General features: G+C 40.1%; 2 protein-coding genes across 2 annotated transcripts in view; one reads left to right on the top strand and one right to left on the bottom strand.

Moving 5' to 3' along the window:
• Window positions 1-3,272: 3,272 nt before the first annotated feature.
• On the bottom strand, window positions 3,273-11,645 carry LOC123965193 (NAD-dependent protein deacylase sirtuin-5, mitochondrial-like). The gene is made up of 9 exons (XM_046041774.1): window positions 11,505-11,645; window positions 9,745-9,858; window positions 9,010-9,143; window positions 8,344-8,569; window positions 7,636-7,723; window positions 7,460-7,513; window positions 6,074-6,197; window positions 5,800-5,915; window positions 3,273-4,135 (listed from the first exon to the last, which is right to left on the bottom strand). Exons 1-9 carry the CDS (start codon window positions 11,638-11,640, stop codon window positions 4,063-4,065), a joined length of 1,065 nt encoding a protein of 354 aa, XP_045897730.1. The 5' UTR covers window positions 11,641-11,645; the 3' UTR covers window positions 3,273-4,062.
• A 960-nt stretch (window positions 11,646-12,605) lies between these two features.
• Window positions 12,606-12,829, top strand: part of LOC123965192 (phosphatase and actin regulator 1-like) — a 50,581-nt gene continuing 50,357 nt past the window's right edge. The window contains exon 1 of the mRNA XM_046041765.1: window positions 12,606-12,744. Coding sequence (XP_045897721.1) covers window positions 12,633-12,744 — 112 coding nt within the window. The 5' untranslated portion in view covers window positions 12,606-12,632. The remainder of the gene's footprint in view (window positions 12,745-12,829) is intronic.

The raw sequence follows: 12,829 nt of genomic DNA, 5'->3' as shown, positions 1-12,829 counted from the left end.
AAACAACAGATCCCTCCCAATCAGGCTACCTAGAAGCACCAGCATCAGCACAATTCAGGGAAACATTGTGGGGTGGGGACAGGTGAGTCTTTCAAAGAGGGGAGTGAGCAGGGCGATTAGTGCTATTGCTACTTTTAAATAATTCTCATGGTAAACCTCTGTTATAACAGTCACATCTGTTAAAAACACACAGCATTAAGGGAAAGGAGGGAAGAGGAGACCGTGAGGAGATTAGTATGTGTTGCTGTGTGTGTGTGTGTGTGTGTGTGTGTGTGTGTGTGACTGTGCATGAGTTTACATGTATGTGAGACAAGTCCCAGTCTGTACACAGCAGTGTTGTGAATTGACAGTTGAAAGTTGTGAAAAAATACATAGGCCTTCATAAGCCGCCTGCTGCTCTGTTTTCCTCTAAACTACTGCAACCAATTTTGGATTCACAAAACAACAAAAGAAGAAGAACAAAACCAAAGCAAAATACATAAATTCAATCCAACATGGGACCTGGACGTAAAAAAATATGACAACATGACAAAATATATATTATGATAGAGGTACTTGTTAGATTGTGCAAATAGTACATTTTTACTAAAACATAATACATTCACTTATCTCTCTTCTTTCCCAAAAATATTTTACTTTAGAATCTGCAAGTGGGCCTGTTGTTGCTTAGAAAGACCATGGTAATGGAATTTACATGTAGAGTCAATTCTTGATTGTATCATGGTTAAGCATAAAAAATGTATTTCTTAGGTAAAACATATTAGACAGGCACTAACCTTCTGGACATTTTATATTTTAAGTGTCCAGATACATTTTAATCAAAATTGACTTTCTGAAGAAAAAAAATGTGTGTTGTTTCAACAGTAAAGACACATTTTGACCTCACTAACAAAGCTAAATCGTCAGCATACAGAGAAAGCGAACAATGAACTACAGTTTTCATCATTTATTTATGTTAGAAAAAATAAGGGTCCTAAGATTGATACCTGTGGAACGCCACTTATGCCATTAATACTGCATCTAGACATTGAATATGATTACTTGATATATGCCAACTAACTTATCTCACCCAATTGTTTCCAATTTACTGGATAACTTATGTACTGTATCAAATGAAAATAGACAAATTAAAACACAAATTGAAAATATGTACATTATGGGATGTGATTTTAGAGCATCCATCTTTTAAAAATCTGGCTGCAGTGCCATTGATCTCTGTAGCTTCATACACAATGTGTTATCCATCCTTTAAAATATAGCTATTCCTTTTAGACTTGCTCTGGTCATCTTTTTTTTTTTTTACATTACAAATAGTTGATATGTAATATTTAAAACAAAACACAGATACTCCTGAAGTGGCAGAATGAGCCAGCCATGCCTAATGGACACAGCTCTGTGTAACTGTAAAGCTACAATATGTGTATCTGTGTAAGGTTCACAGCTCCTCACCCAGCCTGACCTGGTTTGGTCTGACACTTTTCCCAGTCTGCATACAGAAAGAAACATCACACCAGTACACATACAGCAAAAACACACACACACACACACGTTCAGACACATTCTTCCCCCTGGTGCAAGCTTGTACACACACACACACACACACACACACACACACACACACACACACACACACACACACACACACACACACACACACACACACACACACACAAATATACACTCATCCAGCTGTCCATCAAATACCGCTCTCAGCTTTTTCCAAACACAAACTCCAACAAAATAAGTCACAGAGTCAATCATGCACACAGACATGCACATTAAATCCACACACAGATGCCATCTCCGGGTCAATCTACCTCTTCATCCAAAAAGACAGAGAGATATTTATCGAGCTGCCACCAATGGTGATGAGTCTATTGACCCCGAAGGCTTTTGGGTCAGACAAGAACCTTTCCACCTCCCCACTATATTCATTCATAAATGAGCTGCAGGACTTGGGAGGGAAGTTGTCATCTCTCTGGCAGAAATGACTGTATTACATAGCTGAGATTTCTCTTAAGTGCCTCCCCACGTACTTTTTCTCCTGATGACAAATGGGACTAGGGCCTTACCTCTCCTTATGGGAAGCGGCAGTGATAGCACAGGAAATGAGGAAATGTAATCATGGCAATGATGATGATGTTATACATTAACAGGTGGAGATGGCAGGCAGAAGGATCTAATTTGGATGCTAATTGTTGAGCGAAGAAAGCAAGTTGTGAGGTGCCACAGTGGACATGAATACTTGAGAGGAAAAAGTGCTGGGTATTTCCACACCATGTGCTGTTTCACCAATGTGGTCCAACTGTGGTGTGTTTGTGGTGCTGCAATGTTGTGTGGACAAAAAAACTTTAACTACAGTGGGCATGGAATTAACTACCCTGAGGGACTCCCCTGAGATACCAAAGAGGGATTACATGCCTGTGTGCGTGCGCTTGTACTATTCTCCCTATACAGCTAGCTCTGTTGAGACAATTCCTTTATGATTATTACATTATCATAATACTGTCTAATGAACAGTCTTCCATAGCTAATATGAATGACTCCTATCCCTCAGTCCCTCCGATTTCCACTGAATGACTTAACCATGTTAGTCCAGCCAGTCAATAAAGACAAACACATTTAGGAGCTGTATTTCTACCCTCTAGAACTGGCGACTTGTCCAGGGCGTACAGCACCTGGACAAGTACGGATAAGCGGTTGAAGATGGATGGATGGATTTCTGCCTTTAGGATGCACTAGGCCAGTGTTTGATTTAAGGAGTCAAAGGCAAAAAGACCACATTTAAAAAAAACTTCACCCACGGAGAATATTTTTGCATTCACACACAAAATAGTTCTGAAAAAAAACAAAAAAACAAATCAAGATCAGTGTAAGAGATCAGCTGGGACAACAGATGCCACCTTGTGTCATTGACTCCTTACCACTTCTAACTGTTTCCATTTTCAGCAGCACTGTGCAGTAGAGGCCGATACCGTTTCCGCAGCTCGGCTCAGCTGTAACAACGCTGATTTCACCGATGGCCTCAGGGTACTTAACTCTACGTTTCCTCTTGCTCATGCATACTAAGAATCCATGTGGACCCAGGGTTGGTTTCTGTGTCCCTTTCAGTGCAGTTATGCCTTACTGTACAATCTACGATTGGGATAGAAAGCTACATGCTGGCATCTACTGTTCATTTTGGGCACACACAGTACAGTGCATTCCACTCTGGCTTATGAAAAGCCATGGACAGTTTTTTAGTGCAGAAAACAACATATAAACAGCAAACATACATATAGTGTTTTAATAATTATGTTCTACAGTATGTATTTTAATAGGCAGTTTTAATAGAATACATCATAAGAAATTGTGCGTCATGTTTAAAGTTGTTTACATAACAGATAATCATGTTACTAAATATATGATTGCTTTAATTTTTTTGACAATTTCCATCTACAGTGGTTGAACACAAACTTTCTGAAAACAGATACTGAATGTGTAAAAATGTATCATGAATCATCCACAACATGTAACTATACTGATACGATAATAACCACAGTCAAACAGCATGAGAGGGAATGCAGATTCAGGCTGGGACTGAATCTCTCTCTCTATCCTCTGTGTCCCTGATCAAAATCAAACTCTGTACACTTGGCTAAATCTCTGTAACATTGGTTGATTTGCACTTGAGGTTTAAAGCGAGCATTTGGTCAAGGTTGTGTAAACACTTTCGAAAGGCACAAGATTATGCTACGCTCTGTGCATCTGTTTGGTCGGTAGAAAGAAAAAAGAGGAATATTCTCCACTTGCAGCAGGAGTAACGTGTTCTGATCTACAGCTATAATTTTAGTAACACATCCAAAATATGACAATCCCTAAGCAGCATCTAATACACAAGATATGTAAAGAATTGCAACACCCTCTGATATCTGAAAAGATATTTTCCTATGCAAATAACTACATACAGAGTACAGTATTCCCATTCTTATACCAAGATGGATTGCCCCTTCCCAACCTTGGATTGCATTAGTCTGTAGAAGAAGCCACTGGTTGCTGTCCGTAAAGTCATTCCTGTGGCTCTTAAATAACCTCTGACTCATGTCGCGCCAAAGCTGGAGGCAGCGTGGTTCCACATGGACCCTGGAAATGGTGCCTGTGACACATCCCACACACAGAGAAACAAGACATGAATTTTAGGCGGAAGGTCACTCGTTGAGTTGAAAGTGCCTTGGTTTGGGCGACTGATTCAAGGTAACAAATAGTGGAAAGGGGCCTGGGCCCTGTTTCAGAAAGCAGGTTTAACATACACTGAGCTTAACCCTGAGCTCTGAGTTGACTGAGCTGATCAGAATAAGTTCAGTCAACTCTGAGTATGCTGAACCTGATGGAAGCGCGTGCGTGGGGATGAAAAAAAGCCATCATCAATGGAGCTCCGATACTACGATTCACCATGGCAACGGTTAAGTAAAGCAGAGCGTCCATTTTAATCGGTTAGGGCTAGAAATATGAATGCGTGCCAACGCAGACTCTGATAGGCTATTTATGTTAAAACGCAGCAGTGGAGAAAGGATCAATATGCTACCGTTGCTCATCCATCATTTACCAGAATGGAATTTCTTTAATGAATGATAAAGTGCTGGAATTCTCTCTATAGGCTAAATTTTATTATTAAATAGGCCTTTAGGCCTATTTATTCAGCTGTAAGCTGACGGGACAAAATGCCGGTGGCAATCGTGGCTACCTGAAGATGAAAATATGTATCAAATATAAGACCGTTTACTCATGGACATATTTTTGCATTGGAAAATGTGTCTAGGTTCAAACTGACTGTAAAGTTGTAGACATCTATTTTACATTAATAAAATCTTGCTCATTTTGTATTTCATGAAATGCTGTAAAAACACATTCAGACTATGCATCTAATAATCAAAAACTCACTTTTAGACTACATTTATTTGTTTCAGCTGCACCACAGTCATCCTCACTCAGAAATATTCACATTGTATCCAGTTGACAACTACAAGGACTGTTCCAATCAGTGCGACTACAATATGAAAGATTACTGTTAATTGATCAGTTTTATACTGATTAGTTTAAACAGGGATTGCTGCAGCACTGTAGCTCACGGTAAGTGTTTTTGTGCAACTGTTGCCAACCTGACAGCTGTCCACACTATGTCATAAAGGACAGTGTAGCCTATAGATTTTAATCTGTGCTGAGGATAAATCCACCATGTCCAAAGATAACTCTCTGTCCATACATCGATGAGAGATTGATCATAAAAGCGGTCATGCTCAAGATCATGTTCAGGTAAAAAAATCTAACCGGGATATCGATGTTTCTAAAGACGTAGCCGAATTGCGTTCCAATATGTGCTTTGACATCGACAGTATGAATGAGTAAATGTCAGACAGCCGCTTCAGGCTCCGCAGGAGGGGAGGAGTCAGAGAGAAATTCAGCGTTTATAGAAGTAAACCTACTCCCGAGGAGGTTAGGTTCACAGCGTAAGTTGCTGGGGTTACTGACCTAGAGTTTATCTGATCTCGGTCTCTGAAACCGAAAACCCAGAGTTTCCCTCATCTCGGGCTTAACATACTCTGGGTTTTCATTAAACCTGCTTTCCAAAACAGAGCCCTGGAAGCTGCCTCTGCTGCCAGTGGGTGGCACTAAATATCAATAGAAACATGCATCACTATCCTATGGTCTGGTTTTACTTATCATTCATATATGTTCATGCTAACTTCATTCATTATACAACCAGATTGGTGGTACAGTTTTATCTTTTTTAACATGCACTCAGTTTCTGGACTGACTTACGTGAAATACCCAGTTTTTGGTGTCGTTTGTATATTAAATTCCGCCACTGGGATGCCCCTGGATGCAATCTGGGGGCCAAACATGGCTGCTGGGTAAACAATTGAAGATGTGCCCACCTGTAGGTTTACAACAGAGAACAATGACACTTGCGTCAACTTGAAATCTATACAACATTGTATTACAGGTCCAGTCCTTCTGAAAAAATGTTTGCTTTACACAATATTACACAGAGGAGAATATGATGTGTATGCATGTACAAATGAGGATAACTCACCACCAGACAGAGATCACATATTTCCATCTCTTTTTCCACCTTGGTCAGCATATGAGAGTCCAGAGTTTCTCCAAAAAACACCACGTTGGGCCTCAGCAGACCGTGACAGTCACTTTCGTCACACCTTGATACCAACAGGAACAAACAGTCCTTAGACAATTAATTGTGTCATACTGCATTTATCACAGAATAATTGGCCATACCACACTATGATTATGCAGAAATGACGAGTCAGACATGAGGCGACCATAGAGACTAAATAAAGCATAATCACTTTCCTATTGTTGTTTATGGTTCAACCAAGCGGGAAGCTTCCGGTCAGCAAACTGATGCGAACGCCGAAGTCCCTTAAACCTAAGCATTCTATCGAACGGCCAGCATGGGGCGACTCTTCCGGTTGCAAAAAGAAGTCCGGCTTCATTAGAAATTATGGTAAAATCACCCTACTTCTCAGCTGAATAATTACCTCAGTAAACACTTTCCTTATGAGTTTATGTTCTTAATCAATAGTTTCATGTCTTCTTCAATACAACTTGATGTTCATTTAGTAAATTATGGTACCATTTAGAGGAAAATAGACCATAAAGATGCTTCAGGGAGGGATTATCTGTGATTGACAAGTCATTACCATGGCGACCTGTCAATCAGGCTAGAGTGACTCATACCCACGGCACTGTGTAAATTTAACTAGTTGAAAAAGCTTATTAGGGGTTGGCTGTTCACTTTCTCTGGTGAGTACATTTAGTTTTAAGACTGTTTGCTAGACAAAATTGTCAGCCCTGTTAAATGACAGTTCACGTGAATTACAGATGCACCTAGCTAAGCAAGCTTGCTAGCTCCACACACAGCCGTTAGCTCCACCGTCTCGTCCAAATATGGTCTCGTTCGGTGCTGCTGGTTGCAAAAAATCAACATGGCGGCACCCTATCGGCCAAACTCAAGGCTTCAAAACGGCAGTCCACAAACCAACAGGTGACATAATCATGACTTTGTCCACTTTTTTTATACAGTCTATGGGTTCAACCATATAACCCATGTTCATTGTATGTACTCTCAGTGTTTCTGTTCACAATGTGCGCATTTGAATTAAAACTCAGGTTCATTCATGTTTTTCTCTCCCACCTCAATCTTCCCTTGTAACATACTGCTCTTTATTGGCAAAGAATGTTTCACGTAAAACTGGCATACAAAAAATGAAGCAATCTCAAATATTCTCCTGGGATTTGCACAATACTGCCTGCGTAATACAAATAGAGGAGATATACAAGATGACAGACCTGTTTGATAAAGGAAAACTCCAGGTGTAGTATGCATCAGAAAAGCACTACAAAAGGCTTAGTAAATCTGACCCTCAGTGTTATTAATACGAAGTGACAGTAATCCCACCTTGGCAGTTTATCCACTGGAATCTGGGCATCAGCAACATCTGGGTCAGGTGCACTGTACATTAAGAGAACAAACACAAAGGCACTTTACTCACACGAGGGTCAAACTGAAGAGATCAGGCAACAACTCCTGCATGTTTATCAGTGTGTGTATACTCAAGAGGTGCTGCCTTTTACCCTTTGTCCTTTAGGGCAGCACATATGGGGCTTTGCTTGTTCGTGGTCACGTGTCCACAACTCACACAGCGAGTCTCCATCAGACTGCCTGTAGTTACACATGGAAAACACAGCCGTTTGTCATTTAGGCCCGCTGGAGTCACAGAAAACATCTCCCTCATGACAGAATTACTTGACAATGATAGTTTTGCGCCCCGACTCATCCAGGTCAATTAAAACATAAGTTTAGCAAAGAAACGAGTCAAATGCTTTATAATCTTTTTTTGCCATAATCCACCCGGAAACAGAAAAGCCACAAAAAACTGTTGCCTTAAAATGGAAACGAGAGATAAGAGAATTAGAGGAATTTAGAGAAATATATCATCACAGGACACTTTTTTTGGAGTTGATGTACTGACATTAAATTAGTGACTCACTCTGTGGACTCTCTAGGATGTTTGTTTGAAAGACCAACTATGAATTACAAAATGTTTCCATATCCAAGTAAAAGCTTGGGATATATGTGGCTCTGTCATAGTTTCTAGTAATCACTGACTATGGAGCAGCTTCAGGATTTTAGTCACAATGTACTTTTTTTAATTCCCACAAAGAAATGAAACCTCCCTATGCATTTTTGCCTCTAGATGGCAACTTGTTCAAATTCAAAAATACACTCGGTTCTATTTTAGGGTAGATTTTTCCTTTAAAAATTTGTAGTCCAACTCTCACCATGAATCTTGAGCACATGTTTGGACCCGGCCTGTCGGTGGAGGTCGTCTATGCACTGGGTGATGACCACCACGGAGCGTCCCTGCTTTCTCAGTCGGGCCTCACACTCTGCTATAGCCAGATGTGCGACACTGGGCTTCTTGCTCAAAGCCAGCTCCCTTCTGTAATGGTAGAACTCCCAGACGCGAGACGGGTTGCGAGAGAAGGCCTCTGGGGTTGCCAGGTCCTGGGGATGCATCAATGTATGTGTGTTATAGGTCAAAACTCAAGTATTAAAAAGGATTCAAAAGTGCAGTATTAAGAAGCGAGGATTAGAAAAGATAATGAAAGGCATCATAGATTAAGTTTAAACACCTCAATTCGGGAGGGAGATTATAAATTTGTCGTATGAAAGACCATTTTTGATTCTTTCCTGGAGGTAAATCTTCGTGCAGCCCACAACAAAGAATCCAGATTATGCAACAAACACCATTTCTCTCTTTACCGGCTGTTGCTGCCTGGATAAATCCGCTGAGCTGTGAAGATGTATTATGTAAACATAAAATACACCCACTTCACAGCAACAACTCTGAACCACAGCTGGAAATTGGATCAGACATAAATCTTTGACTTAAATAAAAAAATACAGCCATGTACACGTGTGTGTTTTGCTTTTTAAGAAATTACCTGAGACTGCCACTTCCTCCACTTCTCATTTTCTCCCCTGAAGGTCGGTACTCCACTCTCTGCACTCACACCTGCGCCTGTGATGATAGCTATGTGTTTGGCTTTTGAAAAGAGTGCACGGAATTCAGACATGTCTGGAGGGGGAAAAAAAGGAAATGCAACATATTTTCAAGTGCTTTTTTAAGTGTCTATACTTTTTTAAAAAAACCATTCAATAATATATTTATTACTATCAAACAAGGGAAGACAACTCACAAGCAGATATGTTTGACAACTCAATGCTTTTGTTCTCAAGCTGATCATTTCCAACATCTTGTCCTAATATTCAGTAACAATTTAAAATTTTGTGTTGTCCTCCCAACAACATATCCACTAATGCCAAGTCTGGGGAGAGGACGGTGGAGTGTTGCAGTTAGTATTATTACAATATTTGAGTCATACACTGTAGTGTTTTTGGTGTCCTTTGGTGACACATACTTTGCATTAGTGGTGTCAGGAAGAATTGATTTGAGAAAGAAGTCAGTATGCAAATTTACACATAAGTAATCATTACACACTGGTTCATTAACATAGCATGTAGTCTACTACTACATAGTAGTGTTACTTAAAACATTAAATTTCACTAATTTGCAGAATCATTTTCTTATACGGTGTTGTCAGAAAGGATGACCTGACTGGCTGACGTCCAATGTTTAATGAAGGACCAATATTGACCTGACACAGCTGTCATTTTACCTGAGCTGGGCCTTGCTGTGTCCATCAAAGGTCCTCTCATCACATGAGTGGAGCACATGCGAAGACCAAGTGCAAACACAGCTCGATTTTGGAGGAGCATTGTCACTTTTGTTACTGAAGAACAGATGGATACATAAAAAAGTAAAAGCACACGAAATGAAAAGAAACGATTAGAAAGTCCCACTTTTAACTCTTATCTTTATTCACACAAACTAGCTGCTGTGAAGATGTGCACATTTCCTCTGTATATATTCCATGCATTATGACTTATCTATACTGAATATGAAGATGACAAATCATCCTTTAACCTGAACTCTACTGGAGTCAAATGTAGGTCTTCTTTACAGACTCATGTTGTGCAGCGCAGCATTGTTTAAACCCACAGAACGTTGCTACAAATCCTAACAGTGATCCCAAAGTTTTACTTTAACCTTGTCTTGCTTTGTTTGGCATCTGTTGTTATACTACCTTCTGAGTATCCAGCTTTCACTTTGTCTGTCAAAGCACTTTGTAAAGTTAAGTAAAATTATTATTACGATTATAATTAAAGTTTCCAAAGATACTACATGTCACGCTACATTCGGGGCATATGCATACATCATGCAAAAGCAATGTACAATATCTGCATATGGTGTAATAGTGCAGCCATAAAGAACATACTCATGAGCATTTCACTAATAGCTGCAATGAAGTGTAGGAAAATGCACATTATATGTGTGTTCTATATACTGTTATACAGTATGTGAAAAAAGGTTAGAACACTTTAAGGTAAGTTTAAGTAGAATATCCAGTAGAAGTGAGCCTGTGTATAGCAAATGTGTACATAAAGTAGTTCTTCCTTTATATATGGCATATTTACCGACATATCAAAATAAACACAAGATATGGCTGCAAGAATGCATCTGATGTGGTTGTACAATCAAAGCAGTGATACTCTTAAATGTAGTAATGTGGACAAAACTGAGGGAGCTGAGGAAGGAATGTGCATAAAATAAATCTGAAAAAGAATATGGTTGGCAGCAAACGTAAACAGTGGCTTTTAAGCGGTATAATTCAAAAACAAATAATCAATAAAAAACAGACAATTGGGTGCGCCCTACAAGAAGCAGTAGTCGATCTGTTAATATTTAACAGAGGGATGACACTACAGGACACACATCATTCCACAGCTATTTATGCATTTAGGAATTACGTATCTTGACGTTTTTTTAGTGAATATCTTCTCTTCTAATCCCATAACGTTATATGACATCCTCCTTATCACCCCTTAAATCGCCTAATACTGCCTACAAGCCTGAACAAACCTACAGCCAAATGTGTCGAGGCAGGTTTAACAGCCTGCCCAGCCCAATGTATAAAAGATTATAATTAACGAGTCAAAGAGCTGTACGTTAGGACATTCTGCATATTAGCACAAGTTAACGTTACAGCTAAACTGCACTCTGTTTGTTGCTTATCTTGGACAAACCAGCCGCTTTATTTCCAATAGTAAAATCTCTTGACAGTACAAGTTGTTAACCTCAGCTGAAGAGTCCTTCACACGCAGATGTAACCCACTAACTTACGTTAACACAGCAATGCTTGTAACGTCGTTAACCAAGTTTGCTGATGATGAAGTCTTGTCGTGCTCTCTGTCACATAACGTTAGGCAGGAACTAACGTGCACATCCATTACAACATGTGTAAAAGCTAACTTCTGTGATATCAGCGGATACATGCGTATTTAAAATACATTGCCTTAGTAGTGGTATCGTACTTACTTAGCTTTGTGATAATTCCCACTGTCGAAGCAGAAAGATACGTCGAGTTTGCTTGTTTACCTCTATCACCACAATTATCACGAGAAGCCGTAAACGTGCCACACTGTCGTAAATCGCGCTCCAAAGAAATGCTCATAAACCAAACTGAGGTGACGAGAAGACAAAAATGTGTAGTTTAGGAGCACCATCTGGTGGTAGACTGCCGTAAGTCTGCTTCATTCAGTATGATTCATTCATTCTCCTGCTCAAGTCAGAGACACAGCAACACTTCATGCTACCCCACTGAGGTCATATATCGTCGAATTTTGCTGTGTTTATGTTTATGTTGTAAGCTGCCTAGTTGCAAAAAGTTAACTCAACTGAAGCAGCAAAATATTTCAGGGACTATCACACATCAAATGAAACGACAGGCTACTTCTTCTCAAAATCTGCCACTTCATTTTATCTCCTCTGTGGTTCTCACCATTACCTTTACATTTAAGTGTTAAACTATATCTCGTCTTATATAGGCTATATTCAATTGGAATTGTTTGCTTGCCTTTAGTAGCCTATACCATGCAGTATTATGTCGCTGTAGTGTGCTATAGGTAATTGTGTCACTTGTGTGCAGGATATATTGTAGCAATGTGAAAGCTAGCCTATTCGTTGTATTAGGCTACTTTCCTACAAATTACTGGGCTAGATCTAGGCTTAGCTAAAACCTGTACAACAATACGGACAATGCTATATTTGGACAAGCTATTTTTGAATTAGAAAAATAAAATATATATATAAGCTGCTGTAGGTCGTACATCACTAGCCTAGCCTATAGGCTATTATATTTATGAAAGACTGTTGACGATATAGGCTACATTTTATTTATATGTAGGAGCTTTATTTTAGCCGGTTATAGCCCCCCCACCCCCAATACTTTGCCATTTTTATACATTTTTTGATCATCGTGTATCCATGCCAGATTTCCCACCAACGCCTCTCTCTCTCTCTCTCTCTCTCTCTCTCCCTCTCTCTCTCTCGGTGTGTGTGAACTCCCTCCTCCCCATCAACAGCTACCTCTCAGTGTGTGAGTGGCCGTGGTTCTGCGTCTGCCCCAGTCGGCCAGCAGTCATCCCTGGACACTGGTTCAAATTGATGGCGACCACTCCAGACAGCAGCACAGACCGCAGACCGATAAGGAGACTCCGCTCCAAGAGCGATACCCCATATCTTGTTGAATCCCGGCTCTCCTTCAACCTGCGGACAGGTAGGCGCACATCTAACCGCCCTGCCCTCAAAGCGTTTTGTTAGATGTTTTGCCAGATGTCTTAATGTGGGTGGACTGGGGGGGG

Source organism: Micropterus dolomieu, unplaced genomic scaffold, assembly GCF_021292245.1.
Source record: "Micropterus dolomieu isolate WLL.071019.BEF.003 ecotype Adirondacks unplaced genomic scaffold, ASM2129224v1 contig_8836, whole genome shotgun sequence".
Taxonomy (NCBI): domain Eukaryota; kingdom Metazoa; phylum Chordata; class Actinopteri; order Centrarchiformes; family Centrarchidae; genus Micropterus; species Micropterus dolomieu.
Note: the sequence above shows the minus strand (reverse complement) of the source record. Positions and strands in the feature narration are given on the sequence as shown.